The sequence below is a fragment of the Coffea arabica genome, chromosome 6e (genome assembly GCF_036785885.1).
Source record: "Coffea arabica cultivar ET-39 chromosome 6e, Coffea Arabica ET-39 HiFi, whole genome shotgun sequence".
NCBI classification, from domain to species: Eukaryota; Viridiplantae; Streptophyta; class Magnoliopsida; order Gentianales; family Rubiaceae; genus Coffea; species Coffea arabica.
This window is the reverse complement of record NC_092321.1, coordinates 9,228,309-9,241,248: the sequence shown is the minus strand read 5'-3', so window position 1 is coordinate 9,241,248 and position 12,940 is coordinate 9,228,309. Positions and strand designations below refer to the sequence as shown.

General features: G+C 34.4%; 1 protein-coding gene across 1 annotated transcript; it reads right to left on the bottom strand.

Annotated features, from left to right (window-relative positions):
• Window positions 1-5,190: 5,190 nt before the first annotated feature.
• LOC140009715 (pathogen-associated molecular patterns-induced protein A70-like) lies at window positions 5,191-5,865 on the bottom strand. The gene has a single exon (XM_072055991.1). The coding sequence runs from the start codon at window positions 5,863-5,865 to the stop codon at window positions 5,191-5,193; it is 675 nt and encodes a 224-aa protein (XP_071912092.1).
• Window positions 5,866-12,940: the final 7,075 nt, after the last annotated feature.

Genomic DNA, 12,940 nt, shown 5'->3' with positions numbered 1-12,940 from the left:
ACCCATTTCTAAAAACCCTTACCAGCATTGGACTAGCAAGTAAATGAAGGGAAAAAGCACAACTAGCGTTGGACTAGTGCGGTGACGTTATGCATTTATTATAATCAAATAAATCATATAAAACATAATAAAAATAAATAAACACATAAATCACATATAGCATATAGCACATAAGCATGATATATAGATGCAAAGACCCTAAGGAAAGCGAGGAAATATGTAAACACACAAGTATGCAAACACACAAGCGAATAAAAGCAAATAAAGACCTAACTATTACATTTGGGGGCCCTAACTACAATCTAACAAGGTAAAGAATAAAATAAAATAATAACTTAACTATTACAACTTGGCATTCAATTGCCTCTCAAATAATCATCAGAACTAAATTAAATATATGAAATTTAAAATGAATAAAATAAATAACTAAAAGAAAATTACTCAAAACATGCAAATTCACATATAAAAACACATAAGAATATATAAGAGAATTTTAAAAAAAAAAAAGATACCTCATTTGAAGTAGTAGCTAATTGGGTTTGATTTTACCTATTTAACTCCAAAATTAACGAAAATCATCAATGTACCAATTTAATTAACAAATAAATCATAAAAAATGAAAATAAACATTAAATCAATCAATTGAAACACTTAAATGAAGTGTAATCAATGATTATAGAAGAAAAGCAACTTTTATTTAAAATTGAAAAGATTAATAAAGTTTTAGGGTCAAATTGTAATTATCACAAGGATTTGAGGTCAAAATTAAATAAAAACAAAGTTTAGGAACCTATTTGCAATTATATTAGAGACCTAATTGAAATAAACCTAAAGTATTTGAGCTATAATAAAATAAAGTAAAAGTACAGGGGCTAAAGTGAAAATTCGTTTCTGGTCTTCTAACCCAACAGGCCACTTGGGTCATTTTACTTATTTGTTTGGGCCGAAAGCTTCCTAACCCAACCGAAAGTCCAAGGCAAAAGGAGCGGGCCAATCTATTATTTCGACCCAAATTAGCCAATAAAAAGGATGGGCTTTGACCCCCAACCCAAGCCAAAAAACCCAAAGCAAATAAACCAAACCCACTTACAAACCCAACCAAATGAACCAGATTTTATACCGAAACCCAACCCTAAAAGCCAACCAAAAATGTTGGATTTTAATATCTTAAGCCCAGATTAAAACCCAGAAAAATAAGCCGACAATTCTATCAAAACCCAAACAAACAAATCGCAACCAAAAAATTCCAATTATTTTACCAAACTCAATCAAAATAATAAGTCTATCAGAATTATTAAAATATAATTACACCCTCAAATCACAGAAACAACATACTTAAAAATGTGTTTAAAATATGAAAAAAAAGATGAAAACTCAATAGTAGAGGTGTCAAAATGGGTGACTTGGGCGGGTTTGGATTGGATAAAATGGGTAATGGGTATAAGTGAGTCAACTCATTTATACCCATTTAATTAGATGGGTATAAATTGATAAGTCAAAAATTGGATTGGGTAACCCAATTACCCATTTATAACCCATTTATTTTAACTTTTTGTAAACTCATTTAAATTCATTTTTGCAAACTAAGTTATTAATTTATACCACTCTTTGTACCCATCATTAGTTTTAAATATTTACTTATAATGTTCAATAAACTTAATTACCAATTTTTTTCATTTATACTCTATGTCACAAAATTACCTATTATTTAATAATTGAATAATAAGAATATAAAAATTTGAACTAAATACTATAAAAATTAATATAAAAACTTAATCCAAAAATTTTGAACCCCTAACATTTTTCTCATATATAAATTTAAAATTTCATTTTATAAAGATAAGAAAATAGGCTAAAATTTATCATAAATTGGTAATGCTAAAAAATGAGCAAGTTAACAAATTAAGAGAAAATAAAATAATAAGATAAAACCAACAAATAATAATAATAATAATGAAACAAAAGTAGTTAACATCATGACAAAATGAAAATTTTGAAAAAAAAATGTGGGGGAAAAGAAGAGACTTGGGGGGAAGAGAATTCTAAATGGGTTAATTGGATTTGATGGATTATCCAATAATACCCATTTAATAAATGGGTATTATTGGGTAACCCATTTATACCCATATACAAAAATTTAAAATACCCATACCCATCTATTCATGGGCGAGTATGGATAAATTTAGTTAAGTGGATTGATTTGCCACCTCTACTCAATAGGGACATGACTGGTTCAATTACAAAATCTTTTGAGCCATAATGTAATTATTTGAAAGTTGGGGGCTAAACTGCAAATTCCTGAAAAATTTCTTGCAGATGTCAAAGCCTTCATCTTCTTCACTGGTATTTTTCTTATTCTTGCTGGGCCATCAAAAGCTTCTTCAGTTTGCAGCCATGGCTGCGCCGGTGACATACCGCCACCGGTCATCAATTACCGACGATTGTTTTTGATCACTAAAAATTACCAAAATACACACCCTCACTCGATTTTTCGCATAAGTTCCATTTTCGGAGTTAGTTTTTACAAAAAATGACCCAAGAGTGGCTGAAATAGCAAAAGACAGAGCAGCTTTTATTTTTCAAAACACTTATATTTCACCAAAAATCATAAAATTATACTATAACAATCCTTACAACTTTTACAATACAAACATGATTTTAATTTGACAAGAAAACAACATGAAAAGGCTAAAATAAAGCAGAACATCCCCTAAAATTCATTTTTTCTATTTTTGGCATTTTTTCAAACGATTAACATGCATATACAAAACCATTTTTCTCTTCATAATTTTATTTGTAACCTATCCCAAAATTTTAACCACACAACAATATTAACAAAAACCAACAAAGCAAGAGAAACTAGATATTGAAACATGGATGTAATATGATAAAGAAAACTGGAAAATACCTCAATTTAGGTGGTAGTCCCTTGGCCAAAATATTTGATACAATTTCCAAACCTTGAGTGTATCTTCCCGGCTCCCTTTTGGTGATTGATTTCTTTTCCTCCTCTATTTTTGTCCTCTGCGCCTAATGTACAATATATTTTCTTATATAAGCTTCTAAAAATAACAATCCAAAAGGGTTAGATTCGAGTTGGGTTAATTCATCATAGTCTCTTCTGCCGTCCTTTCCTGTTTTCTGGATAGACAGGGATGCATTATCGTCACAAGTTTTTTTTTTTCTTTTGCTTTACAAACTGAAGAAAATTTTCCGTGTGGTATGGTAAATAATAATATCAATATGCTTTTTGTTTGAATTATTTTTATGTGGTTTGTGGGTAACCGTCAAGAAACAAGAAGCTACGTGTTGTAGTTTCAGCGCAAAAAAAAAAAAAATAATAAAGTTCTACTTGTTGCCGAATATACTAATCTCCCTTGATTTTCCTCCTTCCTCTCCCACTCCAAGTTTGATTTTGTTGGTTTTGGTTACATTGGTAAACGTTGTGGTTCCGCGGAAAAGATTGTGCCAAAGTCTCTACCCATTAAGGCTGCAATTGGAGCAGCTTTAAGATTAACTTCCAATATTTGTTACTTTACTTCGGACTTTAAATTTGTCAATATCGGGACAGTTTGTATATATACAGCCTGAAAAGTGACAAATTTACAAGCTTATATGAAACTACGATCTTCATATAAAGTGAGCTCCTTGTAACATTAGCTGCTCTATCTGCCTGACAATTCTCGACTACTTGAATTTATTTGCCAACTTGACACTACTAAAAGCTTGTGGTGTATGTTATCGGGAGCCAGGAGGACGAAAGCCATGAGAGATCGTCTCTTAATCCTCCCTTCCCAAAAAATTAGGAAAAAAAAAAGTTTTTTTTTTTTTTGAGTGAGAAAGAGATTAGAAATATTTCAAAGTATGCAGCACAAAAATTGGCCCAAAGGCTCTGACGAAGACTTAGGTTCCGCAATCCCAGAAGGGTTTTAATATGTCCTAGAACTGTGTAGGCTTTATATTTGCCCCAGGGGCAAATATTCCTTTACTTGGATTGCCATTTTCTTCTTCTTCTTCTTCATTTTCTTTTGTGGGGGTTGGGGGTTGTTCTTTTTTCTTTTCCTACGTTAACATTTCAATTATTAAGACTTCAACCCGAAGAGCGGTCTAAATCTGGTTCTCTTCTCTTCTTCATTTTCTCTTGTGGGGGTTGGGAGGTTCCTTTTTTTAAGTATAGTAGCAGCAATTATGTAAACGCAATAGTAAATAAGTATAGTAGTAACAGTTATTATGTACGTAGATGTAGGAGTTTAGAGCATAAAATAGATGGTTGTGTATTATTCTATCATATAAGGATAAAATTGAAATAACAAATAATGATAGATTTTTCTTAACATCAAATCCATGTGTTATGCATTATATATATATATATATAGAAAGAAAGATATATTGGGATGGTTAGTACAATCTATATTTATTTTCCACGTGAAAACCACGTAGACTTAATCTTAACATATACATCTTCAGCTGTTGAGGCATAACTCGTTCATCAGCTGCCGTTCTAGTATGTAGCTGAATCAAAGAAACAAAACCAAGTCTCCCTTCTCCGACAAAAGTACTTGGGTTAGGAGCAGGACAACGCCAGTGCTTTCAATTCTCTTGTCTTCTAATTGGGGAAAAAAAAAAACCAGGCAAAAAGAGAAATGAAATGAAATGATAACCTTATTATTCAACAGTTTAGGAGTTCATCTGGGCTCAAAATTAGATCACTCCCCTTTCTGAACATAATGCAACAAACTACTCGTTGTTCATTTCCTAATTCAAATGAGAGGGTGAAAACTAGCCAGTGTAGTTATAATCTTCATCATAATTTGAGTTTGGAACTGGCAACGTATTGTATCCTCGCAATAGGAGTTCACCAAATTCTCAATTTATTTTCACAAACCAGCCATTCCATCTCGTTCAATCGATCACAAGATATTGGCAGAAGCAATCTATGGAGCTAATGCCCCAGATAAACATGATAAATCTGAGCCAACATATACAGATTTAGACAAAAGTCACAGTAGCTAGTAATAGAATATTATCAGCCCCAAAGATCTAATGCTACCTGCACTACTAGTAAAATTTAACGAGGAAACTCGTTATGGTTCATAACATCTTCTTATTTTGAGTAGTAGTAAAATAAAAGATCGCTCGAGGAAAAGGGTTTTTTTTTTTTTTTTTTAAGTCTCAAGAAGATTAGCGTCGTTAGCTCTCCAACCCAGCCCCCCTATTTAGCATTTCCTTGTACCTTAAAATCGAATCCAACCTTTGCAGTTTCAAATGCTGTCTGAAACGATTTATGAAGGCATCCGCTTTCTTGTCCACATGTTCCTCCTCCCCGAACGTCAACGTTTCAGTTTCACTGGAAGACCTCCCCTCTCTCTCCGTCATCGTCGCCGGCCGCCACCGATCCACCTCCTCCCGGTCCTCCGGTACTGCCACCGCCTTCTCGCTTGCCGACTTCTTCATCCTTCGAGCAGGGCCACCATTCCCCGCCGGAGCCTCCACCCGCGTCTCCAACTTGCTCTTCATCATCTGATCATCATGATGATGACTCTCCAGCAAAGCTTCTTCCTCCGCAACGTTTTTTTGCTCTTGCTCTTCACGTGGGTCGGATTTCTGGGTCACGGCGTGAAATGGGTCGGGCTGCTCGGAGACGTAGGAAGAGAAGTTAAAGGACTTGACCCGGTCGAGAAATGAGGGGGCTCGGACGAGCTGATTCTGGTTGGGAGGTGAGTTGGCGGCGGGGTCTGGTTTGTTGTGGGATTTTAGGCGTGAGGTGATGAAGATGGTTCCTATCACCAGGTTCACAATGCAGAAAAGAATAGCAGGCGTAAACAAGCTAGTCATGGAATCTACGATAGGTAAAGCTGCGTTCATGGCGGCGGTGCGGCGTCGTTTGACCAAGAAGACCAAGAATGGAAGGGCTTTCGGAAGTCGGACCTAGTGTAGATAATACGGGAGCTGAACACTATATAATAGGGAGAGGAGTGGAGGTGGGAACTGCGGATTGGACTGTGGTTGGAGTAGGCGACTGTTGTGTGTGTGTGTGTGTGTGTGTGTGTATGGGGCCCGGGTAAGAAGTGGGACCGAGGTGGTCGCCGGCGAGCAGTGGGGGTGTGATTGTCCAAGGTACCACGTGGTAAAAATGGGAACGTGATTTCTTATTTGGGACAATTACCTTTATTTTCTTATTGCAGCTGAATCATTTAGTTACAAGTATATTGCACATTTTCCCCAATAAGTATAAGTTATCTTAAACTCTTTTTGTCTCGTATCAATAGAATCACAAATATTCTGCTAAATACAGGGACTATAATGATAAATCTAATATTATGAAATACTATCTGACTAAAATTCAAAGATGTTGTAACTTTCTTGAGCGTTGAACTTCGTTCAATTAATAAAAAAAAGAAGAAAAAACTTACAAATAGGCCAGCCTTGATAGCATTAGGGCTCTTTGTACTTTATTTTGGAATTAGAATTAGAATTTGTTATTTACTAACCAAGCCTAATGTACCTATCCAAAGAAAAAAAAAAAGGGAAAAAATTACTAACCTAATGCTCTATCCTCCACTTCGTCTTGGTACCTGCACAGTTGAATAATAAGAAGGTACTTGAGTAAAAGAATCCATAAGAAGTATGTATTTGAATTGAATAAAAGAGATAGGAGCAAAATACAACTATCTTTGGATCTAATTACAGTGTCTTTTTTCTTTTGTTTTTTTTTTAAACTCATGTACGAGTGTGGTCGCTTGGGGGACCTAGGAGTATTAATTTGGTTGGTGTGAACTTGACTGACAGAAAATGGAAAACTGTAGTATGAAACCGACGACTTCTGGCTAGCAGATAGAAAACTCGATGACTTTCAAATTTCTAAGGAGGGTAAACTTGATAGTGCTGGTTGATTTTTCATACGGTTTAAGAAAAGTAAATTAACTTTATTGAAAGGATAAATTTAGCCTACTATCTTTTTAAAATATTTTTATATTAAATGAAGTATTACTAATTAATCTTATATTAATTACAATAATAGTAAGTATTGATGAAAAGTTAGGTTATAATAAAAAAACAACCTATATTAAATAAAGACATTTTAGAAAAATTCAAAGTTAAGTATACGCTTCAATTGGAAAGTAGTCTGAAGGATGAAAAAGAAAAATAAACCTATTAAAGTAGGGCGGACGAGGTATTATTTTTAGTCCATATCGATCACATTTGCTTAACTGCTTGTTACTTTTAGATTATTTTAAATTGGACAAATTATTTCAGTGGTACATCTCGGTATATTTTATTTCTAGGATACTAGTCTCTGTATGCTTTTGACTTTTCATGCAACAGACAGGAGGGATTTTTAGAAGAAAATGCTGTTTTAATTTTATAAATTAATTCCACTTCCGGAATGAATGCTGTTTTGGAAACTGAATAGGCTGCATTCGTTCACCCGATTACAAAAACATATCCAGATTACTACATCTAATGTAATTAAGGATCGTCTATCTGTTGTTGTTATTATTAGTATTAGTGACTTAACATTTTTCAAGATACGTTAATTTCTTGGGAATTAAAAAAAATTAGTTATATCTACTTCTGGTGCATTGTACCCTAAGATTCTCTCCTGGTGTTTATAAGATATATATATATATATTGATAACTGTTACATACAGTTGAGCTATAGTAGCATCAATTGTGTAAAGAATGACAAAAACGCAAGAAACTTACGCTATTAGGAGGAGTCATGCATGCATGGTTTAACATGGACAGACAGATAATGGTGTGATGAAGTTGACTTGCTTCGATAAAAATGATGGTATCATCTTAGAATAATGCTCTGTTTAATAGTATGTACCAAAAGCGTGTAATCGTACTCGTACTTAATTTAGAATCAAATTTTGTGAATTATTAGAGATATTTTTACTGTAGTATTTTTTGTGATGTGATATATGTGAGATAAAAAGGTAATTGGGAAGGTAAAAATGTATATTGAAAATTGTAATGATGATGTAAGCAAATAAAACCCAATCCAAACAAACTTGTAATCCATAACTACTCTACTATATTCGCCATAAACTTAATCGGTAACCATTTTCGTAGCCTTTTACCTTTTTAAGTGATGGAATCGTAGTTAAATACGATTCTGAGATAGGATACGGGGCAAACACACAGAAGCTGCTCTTACAAGTAACCCCCCCCCCCCCTCCAAAACACCAACACCCCAAAAAAAAAAATTTTTAAATGGCTTCATGTTCAAGGCCACTTAATGCAGTACTAGTTCAATTAGTTCAATTTGTTGAAAGGGATTTTGTCTTCCTGTGTCGGACGGACTAACCCCTGATGATTCAGAAACTCCAAAAATCCAATTGTATAATAATTCTTAGCAGAAAAAAAAAGGAAGTATTTTGCGAAAGATATTACTTCTTTCATTCATATATCCTATTTTAATAAAGAAAAAATGACTCATTTAATGAAAAATTTTACGTAAGAATCTTTTTTATTTTTCTTTTGAATGTAAGGACGAAAACTGCTATTCACGATGATAATTCACAGTCCCATTCCATCGTTGTTACGCGCATCATCTCCCTTCCTTTGACCCAAACAGAGAAGGCCGCTTGAATTGGAGAAACACGAGACGCCAACAATTTTATCCATCCAAACTACTGGTAAATGGTACGTAATAATAACTGCCCGAGGGGACATGGATGCTCAATCACCTACGAAGAAATTCCAAGGCAAAATAATAGAAACCCAGAAGTGGTGAGATTTTGATATTTATGCTACCTTGTTTAACCTGAGATTTGTAAAGATGTTTGTGAAAAAAATTGAACTTTCATTGCTCCAAAGTCTGAACAAAACCTTACTATACAATCTTCCTGCCGGTATATCCTCATAGTAATTTGTTTCTCATTCCAAAGCGAAAGAAATACCACTCGTCTACCATCCAGTTTTCTCATTCAGCTGTGGTAATTTTCCAGTCTTAACATTTCTTGGAATGGAAACTGACTGATTCGAAATGTGTGTGCCCCCTCTTTCTGGGTAGATGTATGGTTTTGAGTCTTTTGGCACATGACAAAAGAGTACTTTTTGAGTCAAAAATGTCGTGTGGTGATTTTTTCTTCTTGTTGAATGGATCTTCGTAGTTATCGGATTGAGGCATGATCAACAAAGAGGAAAAAGAACAGTTTATGCGGGAAACAGAACTGAGCAAAAGATGAAAAAAAAAAGGTAAATAAGCGGACCACTGGTTTATTAATTAACTACACATATCTCTGGCTTTTTCCAATCCATATAAATATTGGAGCATATTAAATTGTTTACAAACAAAGGAAGACAAAACTTCCAACAGACGGGAGCTGGTTGAATTTTGAAGATCACTGATGAGAGATTATTCACACATGTTTCTTTCCATTTGTTTTCTGGGGTGTAAAAAGCTTTTTAATAGTTTCTGTCTGTCTAGACCTCCTAAGTTTTCTCCTCCTGTTGTGGCGTGCCAGACTTGGAAAATGGAATTTAGCGATGCTATAAGAAGTTACGAACAGCCCTCGTTCCTATAGGCAGAATGACAGCTCTCTTGCCATAATGTACTGTAGCTTGCGATAAACCGAAGCAAAGTGCTGTATTAGTGGTGTCACAATTTTGCATGTCGGCTTCAAGCATGAATCCTTTGAAATTGTAGATTTGTGACTAATCACAATCATGATCCCTTAGACTCCATCACGCTATTACCACGTAATTATGCATGACTTCACTTTTAATTTCCATGATAATGATTACTTCACTATTCCACCTCTGGAATTGACTAATCTTTATAAAACGAGGAAGGGACACCCATATATAGGCTTTGTTTGGCAACCAAGTTTTTTGACAAGGTTGTTTGCTACAAGTTTTTTAAAAACTTTAACTACAACAACTTCAAAAAACTTTTCAAAAATTTTAAACTATACACTTCAAAATATTTAAAAAAAAAACACTTTAAAAATTTTTTAAAAAACTTCTACAGTAATCTACAGTAAAATTTTAGACAAACATCCAAAAAACTCACTTACTAAACTGGGCCATAGTCTAAAGCATGTGTGTGTACTCTATGAAAAGAGAAGGGCTATCGTACCTAATATTTGGTGACCATTGACAGGGGAACGAGTCAAAGCATAATCCATTGTAGTAGATTTTTTCCTAAGAAAAAAGAGGGAAAAAAAATAAAACAACGTTCCAAGGACTGCTTTGGTTCTATTGCTTTGACAAATCCGTAGTTCGAGAGTAAATTGATTTTCCTCAAATTTTTAGTGGTGAAAGATTATGTGAGATATTTAGGGATGATATTAAGCTATAGCTGATGAAGTATCTGGCGGTAACTACCGATTAACTGATAAAATTACATAAGATCAGTTTTAATTTTATACCTATTACACATCAATATGGTGATATATTCTCCACCTGAAAACATGTGTATGTGGACTTAATCTTGGCATGTAGACTTCTAGCTGTTGAGGCACAGCTCGTTTATCAGCTGCAAAATCCAAAACCAAGATATATATATATATATATATATATATATATATATATATATATATATATATATATATATATATATGCATGTAGACTTAATTTTAACATGTACAGTTCTAACCGTTAATTATCAGCTGTCGAGTCCATGACCAGTCTCCTCCTTACACAGAGGAAATAGTAGTGGTACTTTTTGATGAAAATGTTCATCTCTCTTTTTTTTTTTTTTTCGTAATGACATATCTATTCTGATCTAACCTACTTCTACTCCTACACTGGGAAGCCTACCCTAAGGAAGTGGCCCCACTAAACCAAGGAAACCGCTTAATGTAAATGAACGCTGCATTATAATAATTGCGCTTGATTGAGAAAAGGTTTAGGCGCCAGAATGACATGAACACAGAAGATTTACAGTCCGTTATTTTTCATCCATCCTAGAGAATTACTCCCATGACGAAGACAACATGAAAAACTCAGTAGTGGCTTTCAAGTTCTGTTTGAGGGTTGGATGCTGACACACATGGGAATTATGACAAAGACAAAGTATTATCATCGTCCATATATCTGTCGATGACAAAGACAAAGTATTTTCTGTCGATGACAAAGACAAAGTATTTTCTTTTTCTTTTTTTTTAAAAAAATTTAGCTTATGCATCACTAATTTGCAAAAATGGGCATGTTTCTTTGCGTTAAAGTTGATTTTATATTATTGTAGTCCATACATATATTGCATTTGCTTTCTAGCTCGTCGTTTTCAGATGATTTTAAATTCGAAAATTTATTTTAGCACGTCTCCATAATGTTTTTTGGGTACTAGTTGTTCTATGCTTTTGACTATTCATTCAGAATGCCAGCCTACGGGGAGAGTATAGTTGCTATACAAACAAGCCAATGAAAGATTAATCAAAGAGCATGCACGCAATTAGTACGGAGCAATTTGAAGATTTTGGAACGTCGAGCACAGAATACAATAATGCTACAAACCCTCTACCACAGACTTCTTCGTATATATCTCAATTGCACAGTTTGTGTTGGGTCTGAGGGGTAAAAGTTAAAAAAAATGTGGATTTTGAGAACCACCTCTTCATTAATTTCTTCATCGTCTTTCTTTCTAAGGTGTAAAAAGCTTCACAGGTGTTTCTGTCTAGACTTACTGAGTGGGACACGGTCCAAACAATTGTCTGGAAAATCATTCAATTGATTTTATGTAAAAATGCACAAGATGTAACTTTATATATATATGTATATATATATGGTGTAATTCATTTTTAATAATATGTAACTATAGAATAAAATTTTATACACTCCACGCATGATGTGAAAAATGATTTATAAGATGCAATTTCAATCTTATATTTTTTTTTTTGACTAAAACTTAACCATGACCTTTCAGTAACGGTTGCTTCCTCCTCCGAGTGAGCATGCTCCTCCTGTAACTTACGTGGTTGGGAGACTTTGGAAATGGGAATCTAGTGATGCTATTAGGTCCCTAAGTCTCACAAAACCGGTGCCCCAAAGTTAATAAGTCCGGATCTTATCACCAACTACAAGGTTGGAATGACAACTATCTTGCCAAAATGCCCTGTGGCTTGCGATACAGTACTAATACTACTATCACAATTTTGTAAGCCGGCTTCAAGTTCAAGCATGAATCCTTTGAAAATTGAACATTTGTGGCTAACCACAATCATGATCGATTAGACTCCACTGCGCTATTATTACTTACGATCAATTAACACGTAACTACCTATGACTAACCTTTTTCAAACTTCCCGCTGATAATGATTACTATTTCACTATTCCAATCTTTCCAAATATTTGACGGATGTTTTCAAATCATGCGTTGTACTAACTGAAGGGCCATACTACCTAATACACTACTGATTCTTTTCTTGATAAGAAGTATGCTGACTGACTCTTGCTGACCATTAATTGGGAGACTCCATAACTTATCCTTGCTGACTGTTAATTGGTATACTCCATAACCACTAGCCTTTGGATTGGTGCTCACTACCCAGCCCTTAAGCCTTGGTGGATCCTTCGTCTCCCACCAATTATCACAATATGTGACTTTTCTAAAAAATTCAAATGAGTGGAAGTGCATAGTGTACTTGTCTTGGTGGTTCAGTCTCCATCGATCTCTCGTAGACTTAATTCGACCTCCTCTTAAGTTAGAATGGAGTAGGATTATATAGATAAAGTGACGATTGACCCAAAAAAGAGAGAGAGTTAAATTAGATCTCATAGTTACTCGATTGAAATTCGGGCTAAGCCTCATAGTTAGAAAAAAAAAAAAAAAAAAAAAAGTTCCAAGGAAAGCTTGGGTCCGAGCGCTGTGCTAAACTTAAAGACCCAATAGTTTTTTGTTTTTTTTTGGGAGAGAGGGTGGGGGGGTGTTTAAACTTACAGACCCAAAAGGTTTTGTCCAACGAATACCAGTACAATTTAGTGGGCT